This window comes from Mastomys coucha, unplaced genomic scaffold, assembly GCF_008632895.1.
Source record: "Mastomys coucha isolate ucsf_1 unplaced genomic scaffold, UCSF_Mcou_1 pScaffold22, whole genome shotgun sequence".
NCBI classification, from domain to species: domain Eukaryota; kingdom Metazoa; phylum Chordata; class Mammalia; order Rodentia; family Muridae; genus Mastomys; species Mastomys coucha.
The window spans coordinates 163,271,915-163,288,181 of NW_022196905.1; the positions used below are offsets into that span (position 1 = coordinate 163,271,915).

The following is a 16,267-nucleotide window of genomic DNA, read 5'->3' on the forward strand; positions in this document are numbered from 1 at the left end:
ACACATCCTGAAGAGCAAGACATATCCTAGTCAAACCACCAAAGGCAAGACTAAACATAGCAAGGGGTCTTCAACACCCTTCCTGAAACAACAGATGAAATCCAAGGTGACAGGAATGGTTGGCAAAGTGCAAGGTGAATGATACTAACATCTTTCCATCCTGTCCTGGGCTCCATCCTTTTCGTAGGTTCCCAATCTAGGCCTCATCTCAATCTCCAATCTGTGACTCAGAACTGAGAATGAAAGGGTCACTGCAAGGACTGCTGGGGTGAGCCCAGGAGACGCATCACCAGGATTCTGATGTGACAATGTCAGCCTGCCCTCTGAGGGCTACAGGGCCCTCCCAGTTGGAAAACAGCTAAGCAGTAAGTAACCTTAAAAGTAAGTTGTAGCCTGATATGGTGATGAAGGCCAGACATGTTTTTATTGAATTTAAAAGTATCTATATAAACACAGAGTCAAGTTTTTATTGTCCTTGATATATAATTCATATATCATATTGATATATAATTCAATCTCAACTATTTTATGTTTTTAAGAGCATTTGGTTTTTATGTTTGTTTGTGTGTATGTGTGGGTGTGGGGGTGTGGACCACTGTGTGTGTGTAGGTGTCAGAGAACAACTTGTAGGAGATTTCTCTCTCCTTCCACTCTGTGGCTTCTAGGAATCCAATACAGGTCGTCAGACTGGGCAGTGAGTGCTTTTACCCACTAAGCCACCTTGCCATCCTTCCCAAAGATCATGTCATGGCCACTTGATAAAAACTTGGAGATAATTTTTCCTCTGCTCTTCTGACTCAGGTAAATGCCATCCATTGAGCTGCTGTTTCTTGAACATCTACTCTGTGGCAGAAATTATACTAGGCACTGTCTCTAGTGGTGGAAGACAGGCAGCAGGAGGGATGGAGGGCAGCCCTGAGTCTGAGAGGCTGTGAGGAAACACTGCCTAGAGAAGGCATCTCCTTACCTAACTCTGGAAGGATCGGCTAGGTCAGTCAGTTCAGGCTCTCTGTGGGGGGGAGGGGTTTGGGGAGGGGACTAATGGAATGGAAGTGAAGAACTTAGCATAGTCCAGAGATTCTAGACAAAGAACTATAGAATGACACAAACAAAATCAAAATTCTTAATCAGTTATATTCACCCCACATTTTTTACTATCTGCCGGGTTACAGAGACAGCAGGAAGATACATCCACACATAATGTCAGGTATATCAGGTAATGATAGGACACTGGCAGACAGAGACAGAGAAGAAGAAAGAAACAAGAATTGAAGCCCACCCAGAAGGCGAAGGAAGCCTTAGAAGGGATATAGTTGGTGCTTTTGTACAGAGGTAAAAATGTTCAGGTTGTATCTAGAGAACTGTCTTAGTCAGGGTTTCTATTCCTGCACAAACATCATGACCAAGAAGCAAGTTGGAGAGGAAAGGGTTTATTTGGCTTACTTCTACATTGTTGTTGATCACCAAAGGAAGTCAGGACTGGAACTCAAGCAGGTCAGGAAGCAGGAGCTGATGCAGAGGCCATGGAGAGATGTTCCTTGCTGGCTTGCTTCTCCTGGCTTGCTCAGCCTGCTCTCTTATAGAACCCAAGACTTCCAGCCCAGGGATGGCACCACCCACAAGAGGCCCTACCCCCTTGATCACTAATTGAGAAAATGCCCCACAGCTGGATCTCATGGAGGCACTTCCTCAACTGAAGCTCCCTTCTCTGTGATAACTCCAGCTTGTGTCAAGTTAGCACACAAAACCAGCCAGTACAAGAACTAACTATAAAATGTTCAGGCCGTATCTAGAGAACTAATTATATGTCACATGGAGCAGAGTAAAGATAGAAGATATAGACAAGCAGTAGTTGGTTAGCTTTGCTTATCAGGCTATAGAGGATTTTGATGGCTTATAAACAGGTATGATACAACAGGACAGAACATTAGAAATCCGGTGAAGGGAGGCTACACTGTCTAGGCAGATATCTGGACAGCAAGATCAACACCAGAGATCACGGAAGCAGGAACAGACACCCTACCCAGAAGTGGCTACTGGAAGATGGAACAGGAAATGTTTGCCTCCAAGAGATGTGAAGGGTCAGAAATGATAGGACTTGCTGGCTGAAGAGGTCAGAGGTGAGCCTCTGGCTTCTGGTTTGTGTTACTGGAGGTGAGGTCAACAGCCATATACAACATAGCTACCATCTTTTTGTGTACGTATTCTCTCTCTCTCTCTCTCTCTCTCTCTCTCTCTCTCTCTCTCTCTCTCTCTCTCTCTCCCTCCCTCCCTCCCTCCCTCCCTCCCTCCCTCCCTGTCTCTCTGCCCTCCATTAGTGGATTTCACCATCCAACTGCCTGGTGCCTTGTAGCAAACAGCTTTCATATATGAGCCATCCAGTGTGAGTGTGCATGGACATATTGAGAGAGAGAGAGAGAGAGAGAGAGAGAGAGAGAGAGAGAGAGAGAGAGCTGTGTGTGTCTCATTCCCTGGTCCCAAGCCAGAAGAGCAGACACAGGGAAAGTCTGGACCATGGTGCTCTACAGTGTGGGCTTTCGTGAAGACTACTGAGCACAAACTCAGCTTCCAAGAAACACACAATGGGATCTGTGCACCTGAGTGCACACACTAGCTACATTCAACTTTCCCTACACTCTAGGCATTCATCTTTCTCACCCTGTGACTGGCCTTGGTGCTGATCTGAGTCATGGGCTGCCTTGAGTTTGCTACTTCAGCTACATGAACATGTTTAAAATCCTCATCCTCCTTCTCTGCCTTCCTTTCCACTCTTCCCTCCCCCTTTCCCCTCTTCCCTTCCCCTCCTCTTTTCCTTTTCCTTCATTTCATTTTCTCTCCTTCCACTTCCCTGTCTTCTCTTCTCTCCCCATCCCTTATTTTCCTCTTTCCTCTCCTCATCTCTCCCCTCCCCCATCTCCCATCTTTCTTTTTCGCTCTTCTTTCCTCTTTTACATGTATATGTGTGTGTATATATATATACATGTATATGTGTTCATATATATACATGTATATATATACATATATATGCATATATATATATATATATATATATACATACATTTGTTTTTGGTTTTTTTTTTGAGACAGAGTTTCTCTGTGTAGCCCTGGCTGTCTTGGAACTCACTCTGTAGACCAGGCTGGCCTCGAACTCAGAAATCCACCTTCCTCTACCTCCCAAGTGCTGGGATTAAAGGTGTGTGCCACCACTGCCCGGCTTATGAATATATTTTTATATGATGTATATGCAGTCACCACCCAAGCAAAGAAATAGGACAGTACTGTCCCACCCCCAGCTCCTCTCGGTTGCTCACACTTTACCCCTTAGTAGATCCTGAATTGTTCCCCCTCCCCAACCACTATCCTGACTACAAAGCTCCCTTAGTTGCTTTTATTCATTGGGCTAAAACTAAAATATGTTTCCCTGGACAGTGGTGTTTTTGCTTGTCTGGGATCTTTGTTCTTTGAAATTCCTTGATTCTTTCGTCACAATACTCACAGGTTTCGTTTATGTTGCTGTTTGCACTTCTGCTGCGCATCACCACCATGTTTTATTGTTTCTGCCTGCTATGAATTGGGCTATTTCCAGACTGACAAGTGTGGACAAACTACTTGAATATGCTTTGTCTGTGCCCTCATCATAAATTAGAAGTTTCCTGCAGTTGGCATCTGGAAGTGGAATTGCTGGCTCACTGGTGTCATAACTAAGTAAAAATATCATGTGAGTGGTGTTCAGTTTCCACAGCCCCTGCCAATATTTGGCACTTTTTCTCATTAAACCTCTTTTTATCAAATATGCTTTTTTGCTAAAACAATTTCGCTCCCTCCATTAGTGAAGTTTCCCATCCAATTGTCCAGGTATCTTATAAAAACAACTTTCACATGGGAGCCAACAAACAAGAATGAACATGATCTCCCTAGATAGAATTTAGATGAATCTTGAGTGGTTTTGGAAAAAGCAAACCCTCTAGAGACTGTGGCAACTTATTAAGAGGAAAGTAAATGCCCTGCAAGCCTCCCCTTAAATGATCACATCACCCTTGTGTTCTTTTATTCCTAGTTTAGCACCACTGTCTTTGTTGGGTGAGACTGTTTTTGAAACACTAGACCTTGAATGTATCAACCAGCTCAAAGCCATGGCCACCCTGCATTCTTCTGTACTACAGATTCTCTCTCACCAATACGACCAAGAGAGCCATGATTAACTTCTCTCATATCAGACAGCATGCTTCCAAGCATTGTTTTCTGGCGAATGTTGCTCATGGATGTGTTCTTTCTGATGTACTTACAGGGTTTGGCCAACTGACCTGGACGTGTCCAACAGCCCTGACCTCCAACACAGCCATCCACCATTCCAGCTGATTGGGAGATGTTTCCCTTCAAGGTGAGCAAGTGGATGGGACTGGCCTGCCTCCGGTCACTGGTGCTGCCCTCGCCCAGTATTCGTCAGAAGAGATTAATACACAAGCTACAGGAGGAAAAGGCTTTTCGAGAGGAGATGAAAAATTTCCATGAGAAAATAGAAGACTTCCGGGAAGAGATCTGGGAGTTCCGAGGCAAGATGCAGGCTTTCCGGTGCCAGATCCTGGGTTTTTGGGAAGAAGAGAGACCTTTCTGGGAAGAAGAGAGGATCTTCTGGAAGGAAGAAAAAAACTTCTGGGAAATGGAAAAATCTTTCCGGGAAGAAGAGAAAACTTTCTGGAAAAAATACAGAACCTTCTGGAAAGAGGACAAGGCGTTCTGGAGAGAGGACAACGCTTTATGGGATAGAGACCGGAATCTTCTTCAGGAGGACAAGGCCCTGTGGGAGGAGGAAAAAGCCTTGTGGGTAGAGGAAAGAGCCCTGCTGGCGGAAGAAAAGGCCCTGTGGGAGGATAAGAAGTCCCTCTGGGAGGAAGAGAATGCCCTCTGGGAGGAAGAGAATGCCCTCTGGGTGGAAGGTGGTGGCTTCCATCTCCTCGGGGCGCAGAGGCCCCAGAATGGTCCCTACAATGCCAACGAAGAGCCACAGTCAGCACCCTTCCCCCGAGGCCGTGCTTAGTGAACGCTGGACACAGAGGCCCATGGGGTGCAGACATCACTGGTTGGGATTGAAGTCCAGGGTGACCCCATGTACTAGAAGAAATAAACACTAATTTGTCTCTTTGCCATGAAAGAGATAATAAAGCCCTGAAGAGAGGTTTGACAAAGCAGCTCTTTTTTTTTTTTTAAGATTTATTTATTTATTGTATGTGTATGAGTACACTGTAGCTGCACAGATGGCCGTGAGCCATCATGTGGCTGCTGGGAATTGAACTCAGGACCTCTGCTTGTTCCTGCCCAGCTCGATACCGCTCCGGAGTAGCTGTCTTCAGACAGCACCAGACGTGGGCGTCCGATCTCATTGCGGGTGGTTGTGAGCCACCATGTGGTTGCTGGGATCCGAACTCAGGACCTTCGGAAGAGCAGTCAGTGCTCTTACCCACTGAGCCATCTCGACAGCCCCGACAAAGCAGTTCTTCAAGGAAGGTTGGCTTCATTCTTCCTGCCATGTCATCTGATTCTGTGATTCTTGTACTCAAACTTCCAGATTATCACTAGCCACTGGGGCTGGCTCCAGAGAGTTCCCATTGTCCTTTGCCTGTGTTGGGATCTGTAAAGTTGCATAAAAGAGACTTGGATAATGTCAGATGGAGACATAGAGGGACAGAGAGGAACTGAGACCTCCTGCCTCTGTTGCCTTGTGGGGGTAACCTCTTCTTTACTTTGGCTAGTCTGGGAGGCTTCCAAACTCCTAGAAGTAGGAGAAAAAGGCTTTGACAGTGGCCAAGGCTCAAGAATACTCTCAAAGAGCACTAACCTTTTCTAAGAGTGGAGACAAAAGTAGACTGGAGAGATGAGATGATCCATGAGTGTGACAATCTTGTATCTGTATCCTTGCACTCATGTTTCACTGTATGTGACTCTGAGTTGTCAGCTCTTTAGCCCCATCCTGCTGACTTGTATAAGCTTTCCCATTACTCTGGGTTGACAAAGAAATTGCAACATTCATTAGTGAGAGAACAGAGACGGAGAAAGGCAAACTGATTGTATGTGGCCAGGAAAAGAACAAATCTATTCTGCCCTGGGGTCCAGCTCCTTCTCTAATACAACCTGGTGCATGGTAGGTCTCTTTAGAGGTCACCTACCATAAGAGGTAATGAATCTAGTAAGGGAGTCTAGTCACTGGGACTTTGTCCTTGAAGGGAACAATATTTAACACAGGCATGAAAGCAACAGACCAAGCAGCCATGGATCAAGACCTCCCAAGCTGTAGGCCCGCCGAATAAACTTTCCAATCTGGAGGGTTATTACCTTGGGTATTGTGTGTAGTAATGAAGAACTGGCTGGCATGTAAAGAGAACAAGATGATGGTTTAGACACTCAGATTTCAAAAGCGATCACTGAGGCTCATACCCAAGAACATCTAGTCTGAGTGCGGTATATGGAGTGGCAGGAACACCCAGAGCAGCAAAAGATAAAGATCCAAAAGACCCCAGATTCTACCAAAGGGGAACCAACCAGAGAGTAATTAACACGAAGTGAAAGGTATGGGATAGGAAGTGCAGCTCAGCAGTAAAGCGTTAGCATTTGTGAGGTTGTGGTTCTCACTCCTAGGATGCAAAGAAGGGAAACGGAACATAAAACACAAAGTAGTTTGAAGCAGGAATTCGAAGGACACACTGAGTAGAATTGGCCCTCTTCTCACTTTCCCACAGAGACTACTGGCAGCAACAGCTGTCATTTGACGAGTGCCTGGAGAAGCTACCCAGAGAGGGTGTGGGTCTCACTGATTTTCTTTTACCCAGAGCACAGATGTAACATTTCACTATCTCAGATTCTGCTCTTCCAGATCTAGGTAAGAAAATGGGTGAGTCGACGAGCCAGTGCCTCTGTACACAGTGAAGGCTGGGGGAGACAGACTCTTGGAGCGATTCCTTGCCTTTGTCTTAAGCTATTTGAAAGCATGAGTGGGAACTTGTAGAAAGGGGAAGATGGCTTGGAGAATCTTCCCGATAGAATAGGGATGATCTGGAGGCTAAGACATAGGAAGCGTTCCAGGTATAGAGAATGGGAAAGCAGAGAGCTTTGAGAAACGGCAAGTGCTTGGTTAAATGGGGGGCTTGGGGGAGGCACAGACTAAGAAGTTATAAGAAGTTCTGGTAGGATGATCCAAGAGCAGTGTGTGCAACAGAGAGCTACTGAGGGGTGGCCAGGGAAGGGAGGATGTATTTATATATAAACGTAAGGTATTATCTGGTGCTAGAGACCAAATCCAATGCCTCACATATGCTAGAAGAATTCACCACCACTGTTACATTTCCAGTTCAAGCTTCAGTCTTAGAAACAGCATCTGATTGCTCACATAGACCTCATAGAGAAATGACATGAACCTCACCTGAAAGCTCCTCATAGATATAGAATCATAGGCCTTGATCCAATCTATTGAATTGGGGTCCTGTTTAATAAGGTCCCTTGGCTAATTGTGCGCCTTTAAATTTGGCGGCGTATTTCTGTAATATGAATGAGCATAGGAGAGGGCAGTGGGGAAATGGTGAGACTGACCATGTGGCCACAGCAGAGTCCCAGGAAAGGTGATAGATTGGGGTGAAGCAGCAGTGGGATTGGGATAGAGAGAAACCACATCTTAGTCATTGAGAGGCAGATCGTTATCTGTTTGCTGAGGGGTGGATGGGATTTGAGGAGAAGCAGATAACCAAGATGTGGCTTCCTCACAGAGACAATGAAGGAATCCTTGCACCTGTCCGTTCCTAAGAAGGCCCAAGGGATCAGGAAAGTGAAAAGTGTAATCTAGGACATGAAAGGTTGCAGGTCTCCATAACCTGTTTGGTCAGTGCTTGGATCCCCTGGAGCTGCAGTTGTAGGCAGTTGTGGGCTATCCAATATGGGTTTTGAAACTCTAGACCTCTGGGAATGGAACTCTAGAACTCTGGAATAGTAGCAAGGACTCTTAAGTAGCAAGTGACTTCTCTTCAGCCATGTTACCAATGACTTTTTATTTATTTATTTTATTTTAATTTTTCTTGAAATCAAATTTTTTTTGTTATTTTATTCATTTACATTTCAAATGTTGTTCCCCTTCCCAGTCTCCTCTCTGCAAATCCCCATCCTATCCCCCTACCAATGTCTTTCTAAATGAGTCAGTGGGAATATCTCTACCCCTGATTCCTGAAATGAAAGTGTATAAAGACATCATGACTTTTTTTCCCTTGTCTTCAATTCTTTTACATTCCCAATTCAGATATTCCATTTTCTTGTAATAAAGCTCTGAGTTAGTCTGAGCCCCTCAAACTCAGGAAGATAGTGAACTGACCAAGGCAATCCCATCTTCCTTTAGCTTAGCATATTTCGTGTGTTTCACTAAACTGCTCCCTAGCCCTGCTAACTACATTCTGCTGAGCAGACTGTTCTAGTCCAGCCACCCTGAAGCTCCAGAAGTCCATTGTTTTACTAAACCAGAGATATTAACGTCTTTGTTAATATCTGCTGAAACGTCTGTCTATGTCGTAATTGTGGTTTGGGGCTTTATGCCCTGCCCCTCTCTCTTCAGGGTCAAGGGTCTTTTTGTCATGAGCCTGCTCTAAATTACTAGAAAATAAAGGTGTCTTAATATGACTCTCATTAAAGGGCATTCTCCTGTGTTTGTAAGATGTAAGACATCTGGAGGCCCTAGTGAGATGGTCATTCAGTGCTAACCTGCACTTTAGCTCTCTCCATTGGTGAGCTGTTACAAGGGAGGTACCTCCTAAAACATTCCAGGGCCCTATGCCTATCATTCCAGGACTGGAGACCAGTTCTAAGATGGTCACTGTGTTTGTTGACCTCCCAAGAGGTAGGTTCTGATATATAGACTAGATCTCTGGTCTGGTCTAATAAATCCTGATGAAGATTTCTCTCTGGCACCTTCCTCTAAAAGTCAAGATTGTAGTAGCCTTAGGAAGTTCCGGTCAGAAATCTTTATATCTATTTCTGTGGATAACTAGATGGCTGATTGAACAGTACAACTTACCATTTCTGTTTTAGCTATTGCTCTGTGTCTCTCTACTTTTCCCCCTGAACCTCCTTGGAGACGAGAGAGCCAGCCATCTCTCAGAGCTCACTTTGGTTAATGGCAACTGGAAGCCAACCTGGACACTCTTTCTTCTTCCTCTGGAGGGGTTGTTCTGCTCTGGTCACCTATGCTAGTAGAGCCAACCTTTTTTTTTTTTTTTTTTTTTTTTTTTTTTTTTTTTTTTTTTTTTTATGGTTCTATTAGCCATATGGTAAACTACTTTCTACTTCCTCCTGGTTCCCTCCCCTGTCTCTTCTAATTCCTTGTCTCCTTGGTTTCCTTCTCATTCCTGCAGACTCACCACACTGGAATTCTCCTGGCACCACCTCCTTTCCATTTTTGTTCTGTTCACTGTGCAGTTTAATTCCAGCTCAGACATGGGCGGGGGTATGGCAGACACTCAGCTACTTTAAACTGACTCCTCTCCAATGTATGTTTAAAAAAGTTTCTCGCCGGGCAGTGGTGGCGCATGCCTTTAATCCCAGCACTTGGGAGGCAGAGGCAGGTGGATTTCTGAGTTCGAGGCCAGCCTGGTCTACAGAGTGAGTTCCAGGACAGCCAGGGCTACAGAGAAACCCTGTCTCGAAAAACCAAAAAAAAAAAAAGAAAAAAAAAAAAAGTTTCTCTTTGGGATTTGGTGATGACTACAAGTCAATGTCATCGAGAGAAAGCTCCATAAATTGGCCACCTTATGGCATAGGCTAGACCCAGTGGTCCTTAGACCACACATCACTAGACCTGCCTGTCTTGTGGTTACAGGAAGCCCTGATACCCAAACCATCCCCTACACTGGTCAATGGTTAGCCCTAATGCAACCCCTTCCTTGCATTGAAGATTTTCACTCTGAGTCATCATCCCACAAACAACTTCTCCGCTCATTTTTTGTCCTCTACCCCATGCCATTACTCTACCCTCATAGTAAGGATGAGGAGAAAGGCCCCCCTCACCCCTTCTCACATCATCCTCCCTCATCTCTACCATTCCCCGTGGCTTACAGTCTCTGTTGTGAGTCCAAGTTCAGTCAATTCCTGCCCCCTGCTCTCCTTTCCACCCCCTGGTGTAGACCAACAAGAATGCTTGTCCCTAGCTTACAAGTGATCTTTTTAAAAAAAAAATTATTTATTTATTTATTATATGTAAGTACACTGTAGCTGTCTTTAGACACACCAGAAGAGGACATCCAGATTTCATTATGGATGATTGTGAGCCACCATGTAGTTGCTGGGATTTGAACTCAGGACCTTCAGAAGAGCAGTCAGTGCTCTTAACTGCTGAGCCATCTCACCAACCCCACGAGTGATCTTCTATGGCATGATTATGATCTATAAAATGGAAAGACTCCAAGTACCCCAATCTCTAAGAAACTCCAGGCCTTCACCTCTCTCGTCAAGGCTATTCTACAAATCCACAAAGGTACTTGGAATGACTGCCAGCAACTGCTTTTGACTGTTCACATTTGAGCAGTGAAATGTTTTGGGATTTTCTTGGCCACAGCTGCCTACAGGGAATAGAAAAATGACTTTGAGGTTTTCCCTTAGCACCCACCCCAAGTGGGATCCTAATACGCCCACTGGGCCTTCCTTGAATGCTTAATGGGAAGCTTTTAAAAACCCTCATTCCTTTTGACACTGTAGCCATGAGAACAACTGGACTCTATATTTGGCTTTTGTTAGCCAATCTTTTCTGGGATCCAGGGCAAAAAGCTCCAAAGACTTGAGAGTTTCACAGGGCACAAACACTTTGCAGCTTCTAGAAGTGCCAAAAAGGTTTTCGTAATTGAGATAAAAATAAAAGCAGACAGCTCAGACTATAGATGGGGCAGCACAAAGACAAGCTAAAATCGTGGCTGTTGCCTTCAGAATTAGACCAAAGGATGACCTCATCTAGAGAAAAGGTGAACCTAGATGAGAAAAATAGGTGAAAATAAAACAGTCTGCTCTAGAGTAAGATCAATGTGTGTACTGCAAGCAAAAGAGCTATTAGAAAAATGATGTTCCAGCTGCCACAGGAAAGTCCTAGCCGTTCTGGCCACTGGGGGATCAATAATGAATCAAAAGGAAGACACCTGGGCTCCGCTCTCCTAAGGTGTCCAGGAGCCTTTAGTTATACCATCTATAGGAAGCCACTTAATCTAATTTCTAGTGGGAACAAACTATTTAAAAACCATGCTAGATTGGCTTTTCCAAAAGGAAATTCCTACTTTGACAGCTACTGGTAGTCTGGGACGACCACTTCATACTTGAGAGCACCATGAATCTGAATCACAAGCAAGTATCCATGAGGACACAGAGAAACTGCCCAATTGGGGCCACTTCGTGGACAGAAAGAAAAGTTTATTGGAGAAACAAGCGGGCTCCAGGAATAATGGCCAGCAGCATGCTGGGAAAGCAAGCTGATTTGATATGATACAAGAGGAGGGTCTTTCAGTTAATGCAACCTGTTAAGAGGAATCAGGAATGAGATGCTCTTGCCAGAGGTAGTTGAGCTCTGAGGGCAGATAAGGGATGTAGTGGTTTTCCTGATAAACAGACAGCTGCCTTATGAGATTCCTGTGGAATGCTGAGTTTAAGTTTCTGGTCATCCAACAACAGTTCTTCTGTTTAGCCAGCCAGAGCCCTTCTGTTTAGGAAATTATCACCAGCATTGACACTTTTGAGACCAACTTTGGACTTACTGCTGGTGGGATTGCAAACTGGGAAAGCCACTACAGAAATCAGTGTGGAAGTTTCTAACTTAAAAAGTTAGGAAAAGGCCTATAAACTATGAGATCTATCTATAAAACTCCTGACACCATACTCAAAGGGTCCTATATTCTACTCTAGGGTTACCTGCTCATCTTTGTTCACTACTGCTCTATTTACAATGGTCAGAAAGTAGAAACAGCCTAGATGCCTCTCAGCAGATGACTAAGTTATAAAAATGATATACACTGTAGTTGCTATTCCTGGTTGTCAACTTGACTATCTGAAATTAACTACAATCCAGAATTAGAAGGCTCACCTGTGGCCCTAATCTGGAGGCTGAGAGATACAAGTTTCCGACCTGTATCTTGGCTTGGAGATCTTGAGGCATAGTGGCTATGAATCCCAGAAGATTAAGATAGGAAGATCTATGAGTTCAAGGTCATCTGGGATTAAAGGTGTGGTGGCACACACCTTTAATCTGGGCCACACCTTTTGCTGGAGACCTATGTAAGGACATTGGAAGAAGGAAGGCTTGCTCTGCTTCGCCTTCTTGCCTTGTGGGACTGAGTAACTGCTGGATCCTTGGACTTCCATTCACAGCTGCTACTGACCATTATTGGGAGTTGGACTACAGACTGTAAGTCATCAATAAATTCCTTTACTACACAGAGACTACCATAAATTCTGTGACTCTAGAGAACCCTGACTAATACATACACACACAATGGAATATTTTTCAGCTATTTAAAAAGACAAAATTAGGAAATAAGCAGATAAACAGGCGGAGCTAGACATAATCATTCTGAGGGAGGTAACCAGACTCATAAAAACAAACACTACATGTTTTCTCTTGTGTGTGGATGTTAGCTTTGAATCTTGAGCATGTGTGTTTCATTCTGAATACTCTTAGAAGTCATGGACTTAGGGGAAGTGGGGATGGTATTTCAAAGACTGGGAGATAAAATGCAGTGGTATGAAGGATTAATGGGAAATAATGAAACAGAAAGGGTTGAACTGGGGTGGGGAAGGGGAGGGCAGGGTAGAGGTAAGAGAAAAATAACAAAAACATGGTAGGTAAAGAGGGTATGTAAAGAAAGGCAAAAAGTGGAAGGAAATGTAGTGGGGAAACATACTCGAGGGAGAGGCAGGGGAGTGGAGGGGGAGTAGAGGGGGAGGGGACGGGAGGAGAGAGCAGGACCTAATCCGGGACTTCCACCTTCACATAATGACATCTGGGGTGCTTTGAACATGCTTGGCCCAGGGAGTGTCACTATTTGGAGGAGGTGTGGTCTCGTTGGAGCAGGTATGTCACTGTGAGGATGGGCTTTGAGACTGTTAAATTCGGCGTGGATGCCACACTGAAGAATCAGGGATGGAGATCGCTGCAATTTGTATGAGGTTTTTACTGAACCAGTATGCTGGGGTTGTCCTGTGAGAGTGGGCAACCCCACATACTTGGATCAATAAACCTCACGTTATTGCAACAATCTATTGTCAATCTGTGTTCTCTGGGTTGAGCCAAGTTTACAACACCGCTCCCCTCTGCATTGGTGGTCATTAGGCCAGGGATGGGCTTGTAACTTGGGGTGTAGGTTTGTTGGGGGAATAACCTGGAGACACTGGTCTTGTTGTGGGTGTAGCCCAGAAACTCTGCTCTTGTTGGGAATTAGCCTAGAGACTAGAGCTAAGCTCAGGTTTTGTTGGGGGACAACTTGGAAACTAATGCTAGATACCAGCCAGTTAGTCTACCTGAGTTCAAACTTAGGGCAACTTCTCTAAAAGGGACTCTGAATTTAAAAGCTTTGGCATCTCAGATGCAGTTGACGGCCCAGGACTGAACAGCTCATGCAAAGTAGTTGAGGCTTGGCACTATGAAGAGAGCCTATAAGAGGCTATTGGTGAAGCCTAGTTGCAATAGAAGATCACGGTGTATTGGAGATGCCAGTTCCATGAGATGATCAAAAACAGCAGCAGCAGAGAAGTAAAGTCAACCTGAACCTAGAGGGCTACAGAGAGCAGAGCTGGGGAAATGACCCAAGCCCTTTTGTGAAGCCCAGATCATGCGTGGATCACAGACATTGGAACAAGAAGCTGTAAAGTTGAAGTTGCCTCAGAGGCCCCAAGATGTTAAAGATGCCAGCCATGGGATACCTGCCAAAGAAAGCTGCTTACAGAGAATAGAACTAGCCCAAGAGAAAGAATTGTGTTATAGTCAGGAAAGCTGAAAGGAGTTGGACACCAGACACGGAGATGCAGAATTTGGAGTTTGCCTAGCTGTTTTTTTTTTTTTTTTTGTCTTGCTTTTGTCCAGGATGTCATTTGTTGGAGGTATGTGATCTGCTTTTTTATTTTTATTTTATAAGAGATTACATTTAAGAGATTACGGGCTGGCAAGATGGTTCAGTGGGTAAGAGCAAGCACATGGAGGCTCACAACCACTTGTAATGAGATCTAACGCCCTCTTCTGGTGCATCTGAAGATAGCTACAGTGTATTACGCCAGAGTGAGCAGGGCCAGCAGAGGTCCTGAGTTCAATTCCCAGCAGCTACACACATGATGGCTCACAGCCATCTGTACAGCTACAATGTACCCATACACATAAAATAAATAAAATAAATAAATAAAAGAGATTACATATATCTCAGAAGAGACTTTGAACTTTGGACTTCTATCATTGTTGAGACTTATAGACTATGAGACTTTTATTTTGCATTATGCTATGCCTAGATATGGCTCCCATAGACTCATGTGTTTGAATAAGCCTATGGGGGGCCAGGGAGTGGAATGTGGTGGTTTAAATATGCTTGGCTCAGGGGGTGGCACTATTAGGAGGTGTGGCCTTCTTGGAGGAAGTGGTCACTTTGGGGATGTGCTTTGAAACCCTTCTTCTGGCTGGCTATGGACAGTCTTCTCCTGGCTGCCTTCAGATGAAGATGTAGAACTCTCAACTCCTCCAACACCATGTCTGCCTGGACACTGCCATGCTTCCTGCCTTGATGATAATGGACTGAACCTCTGAACAGTAAGTCAGCCCCAATTAAATGTTATCTTTTATAAGAATTGCCTTGGTCCTGGTGTCTCTTCACAACAGTAAAACTCAAACTAAGACAACATCCCAAAAGAAAAATTAAAATATTATAGTGAGAAGAAAAATCATGCAGAAGTAATTATGGACTGTGTTTTGAACACAAGTGTCACATACATAATACACACAGGTACGCGCACACATGTTCACTGTGTGTGTCTGGTGCCCTCAGACACCGGAAGACAGCATCTGATCCTTACTGAAGCTACAGATGGTTCTGAGCCACCATGTGGATGGGTTCTGGGAGCCTAACCAGGCCCTCTGCAAGAGCAGTAAGGGCTCCTCATAACTGGGCCATCTCTTTAGGACCTAATTTTGGTTTTTTGTTTTGTTTTGTTTTTTGTTTTTTTTTTTAAAGATTTATTTTATTTAATGTGTATGAGTACACTGTAGCTCTACAGATGTCCGTGATCCATCATGTGTGTGGCTGCTATTGATCTCAGGACCTCTGCCGATCCCGCTCGCTCAGGCCTGCTCGCTCCGGCCCACTTGTTCCCACGTAATTTACTGCAGCTGCCTTCAGACTCACCAGAAGAGGGCATCTGATCTCATTACGGGTGGTTGTGAGCCACCCTGTGGTTGCTGGGATCCGAACTCAGGACCTTTGGAAGAGCAGTCAGTGCTCTTACCCACTGAGCCATCTGGCCAGCCCCAATTTTGTTGGTTTTTTTCTCTCTTCTTTAAATTTGTTTCTTTTATTTTTTGAGAGTATAATGTAATTGCATGTGTGTGTGTGTGTGTGTGTGTGTGTGTGTGTGTGTGTGTGCATTTTCATTATCTACTGGGCAGTTGAAGGACCTTTAGATTGGTTCCACTTTCCAGATACTATGAATAGAGCAGCAATGAACATGGCTAAACAAGTACCTGTGGAGGAGGATGTGGACTCCTTTGGGCATCTGCCAAAGGGTGTAGAGCTGAGCCATATGGTGGATTTATTTTTGCTGTCAGAGAATTCTCTCCCCAAAAACCTGAGGGCCAAATAACGATGAGAACTTGGGTTCTGACTGTGACAGGGATATTGTTTGGTCAGAGAGACATCTGGTGGCTCTCAAGCTAAATTGCACCAGCTTGCCAAAGGACAGTAGACACCTCTCTAACTGAACTGGAGGGCTCAACTTTGCCTTAGGAGAGAGCTGTCCACCTGGAACAGAGTGGATTGTGAGCTCTGAGGCCTCAGTGACAGTGTGAGTGACCCCAGATGTCTCCCTGGCAGCTAGTTCAACAATGGTGTCACTTGGTTCCCTGGCAATACAAATGGGAAGTATGCATATAGCTCTTATGAGCATTGTGAGAGACAGGGACTATAGCATGTCACAGCTAGTCCTTCCTGGGGCCACTGTGTTATCTCTGTGTTCAGTGGTTGCAGCTGGTCAAGGCTGGAGCACAGGAAGCATGGAGATTCTACCACAT

General features: G+C 44.7%; 1 protein-coding gene across 9 annotated transcripts; it reads left to right on the forward strand.

Moving 5' to 3' along the window:
* Positions 1 to 243: 243 nt before the first annotated feature.
* On the forward strand, positions 244 to 5,187 carry Ccdc70 (coiled-coil domain containing 70). 9 transcript variants are annotated; one of them, XM_031342685.1, is made up of 3 exons: positions 1,131 to 1,216; positions 1,905 to 2,154; positions 4,289 to 5,187. In XM_031342685.1, the coding sequence occupies exon 3, from the start codon at positions 4,367 to 4,369 to the stop codon at positions 5,036 to 5,038; it is 672 nt and encodes a 223-aa protein (XP_031198545.1). In that variant the 5' UTR covers positions 1,131 to 1,216; positions 1,905 to 2,154; positions 4,289 to 4,366; the 3' UTR covers positions 5,039 to 5,187. The 9 variants fall into 9 exon arrangements, with proteins under 9 accessions (XP_031198544.1, XP_031198548.1, XP_031198552.1 ...); XM_031342689.1 differs by having other exon boundaries at positions 1,905 to 2,120; XM_031342687.1 differs by lacking the exon at positions 1,131 to 1,216 and adding an exon at positions 1,223 to 1,332.
* Positions 5,188 to 16,267: the final 11,080 nt, after the last annotated feature.

Bases quoted from the DNA above. Each gene is read 5' to 3' on its own strand.
- Ccdc70 (XM_031342684.1), top strand. From the start codon at position 4,367: ATGTTTCCCTTCAAGGTGAGCAAGTGGATGGGACTGGCCTGCCTCCGG.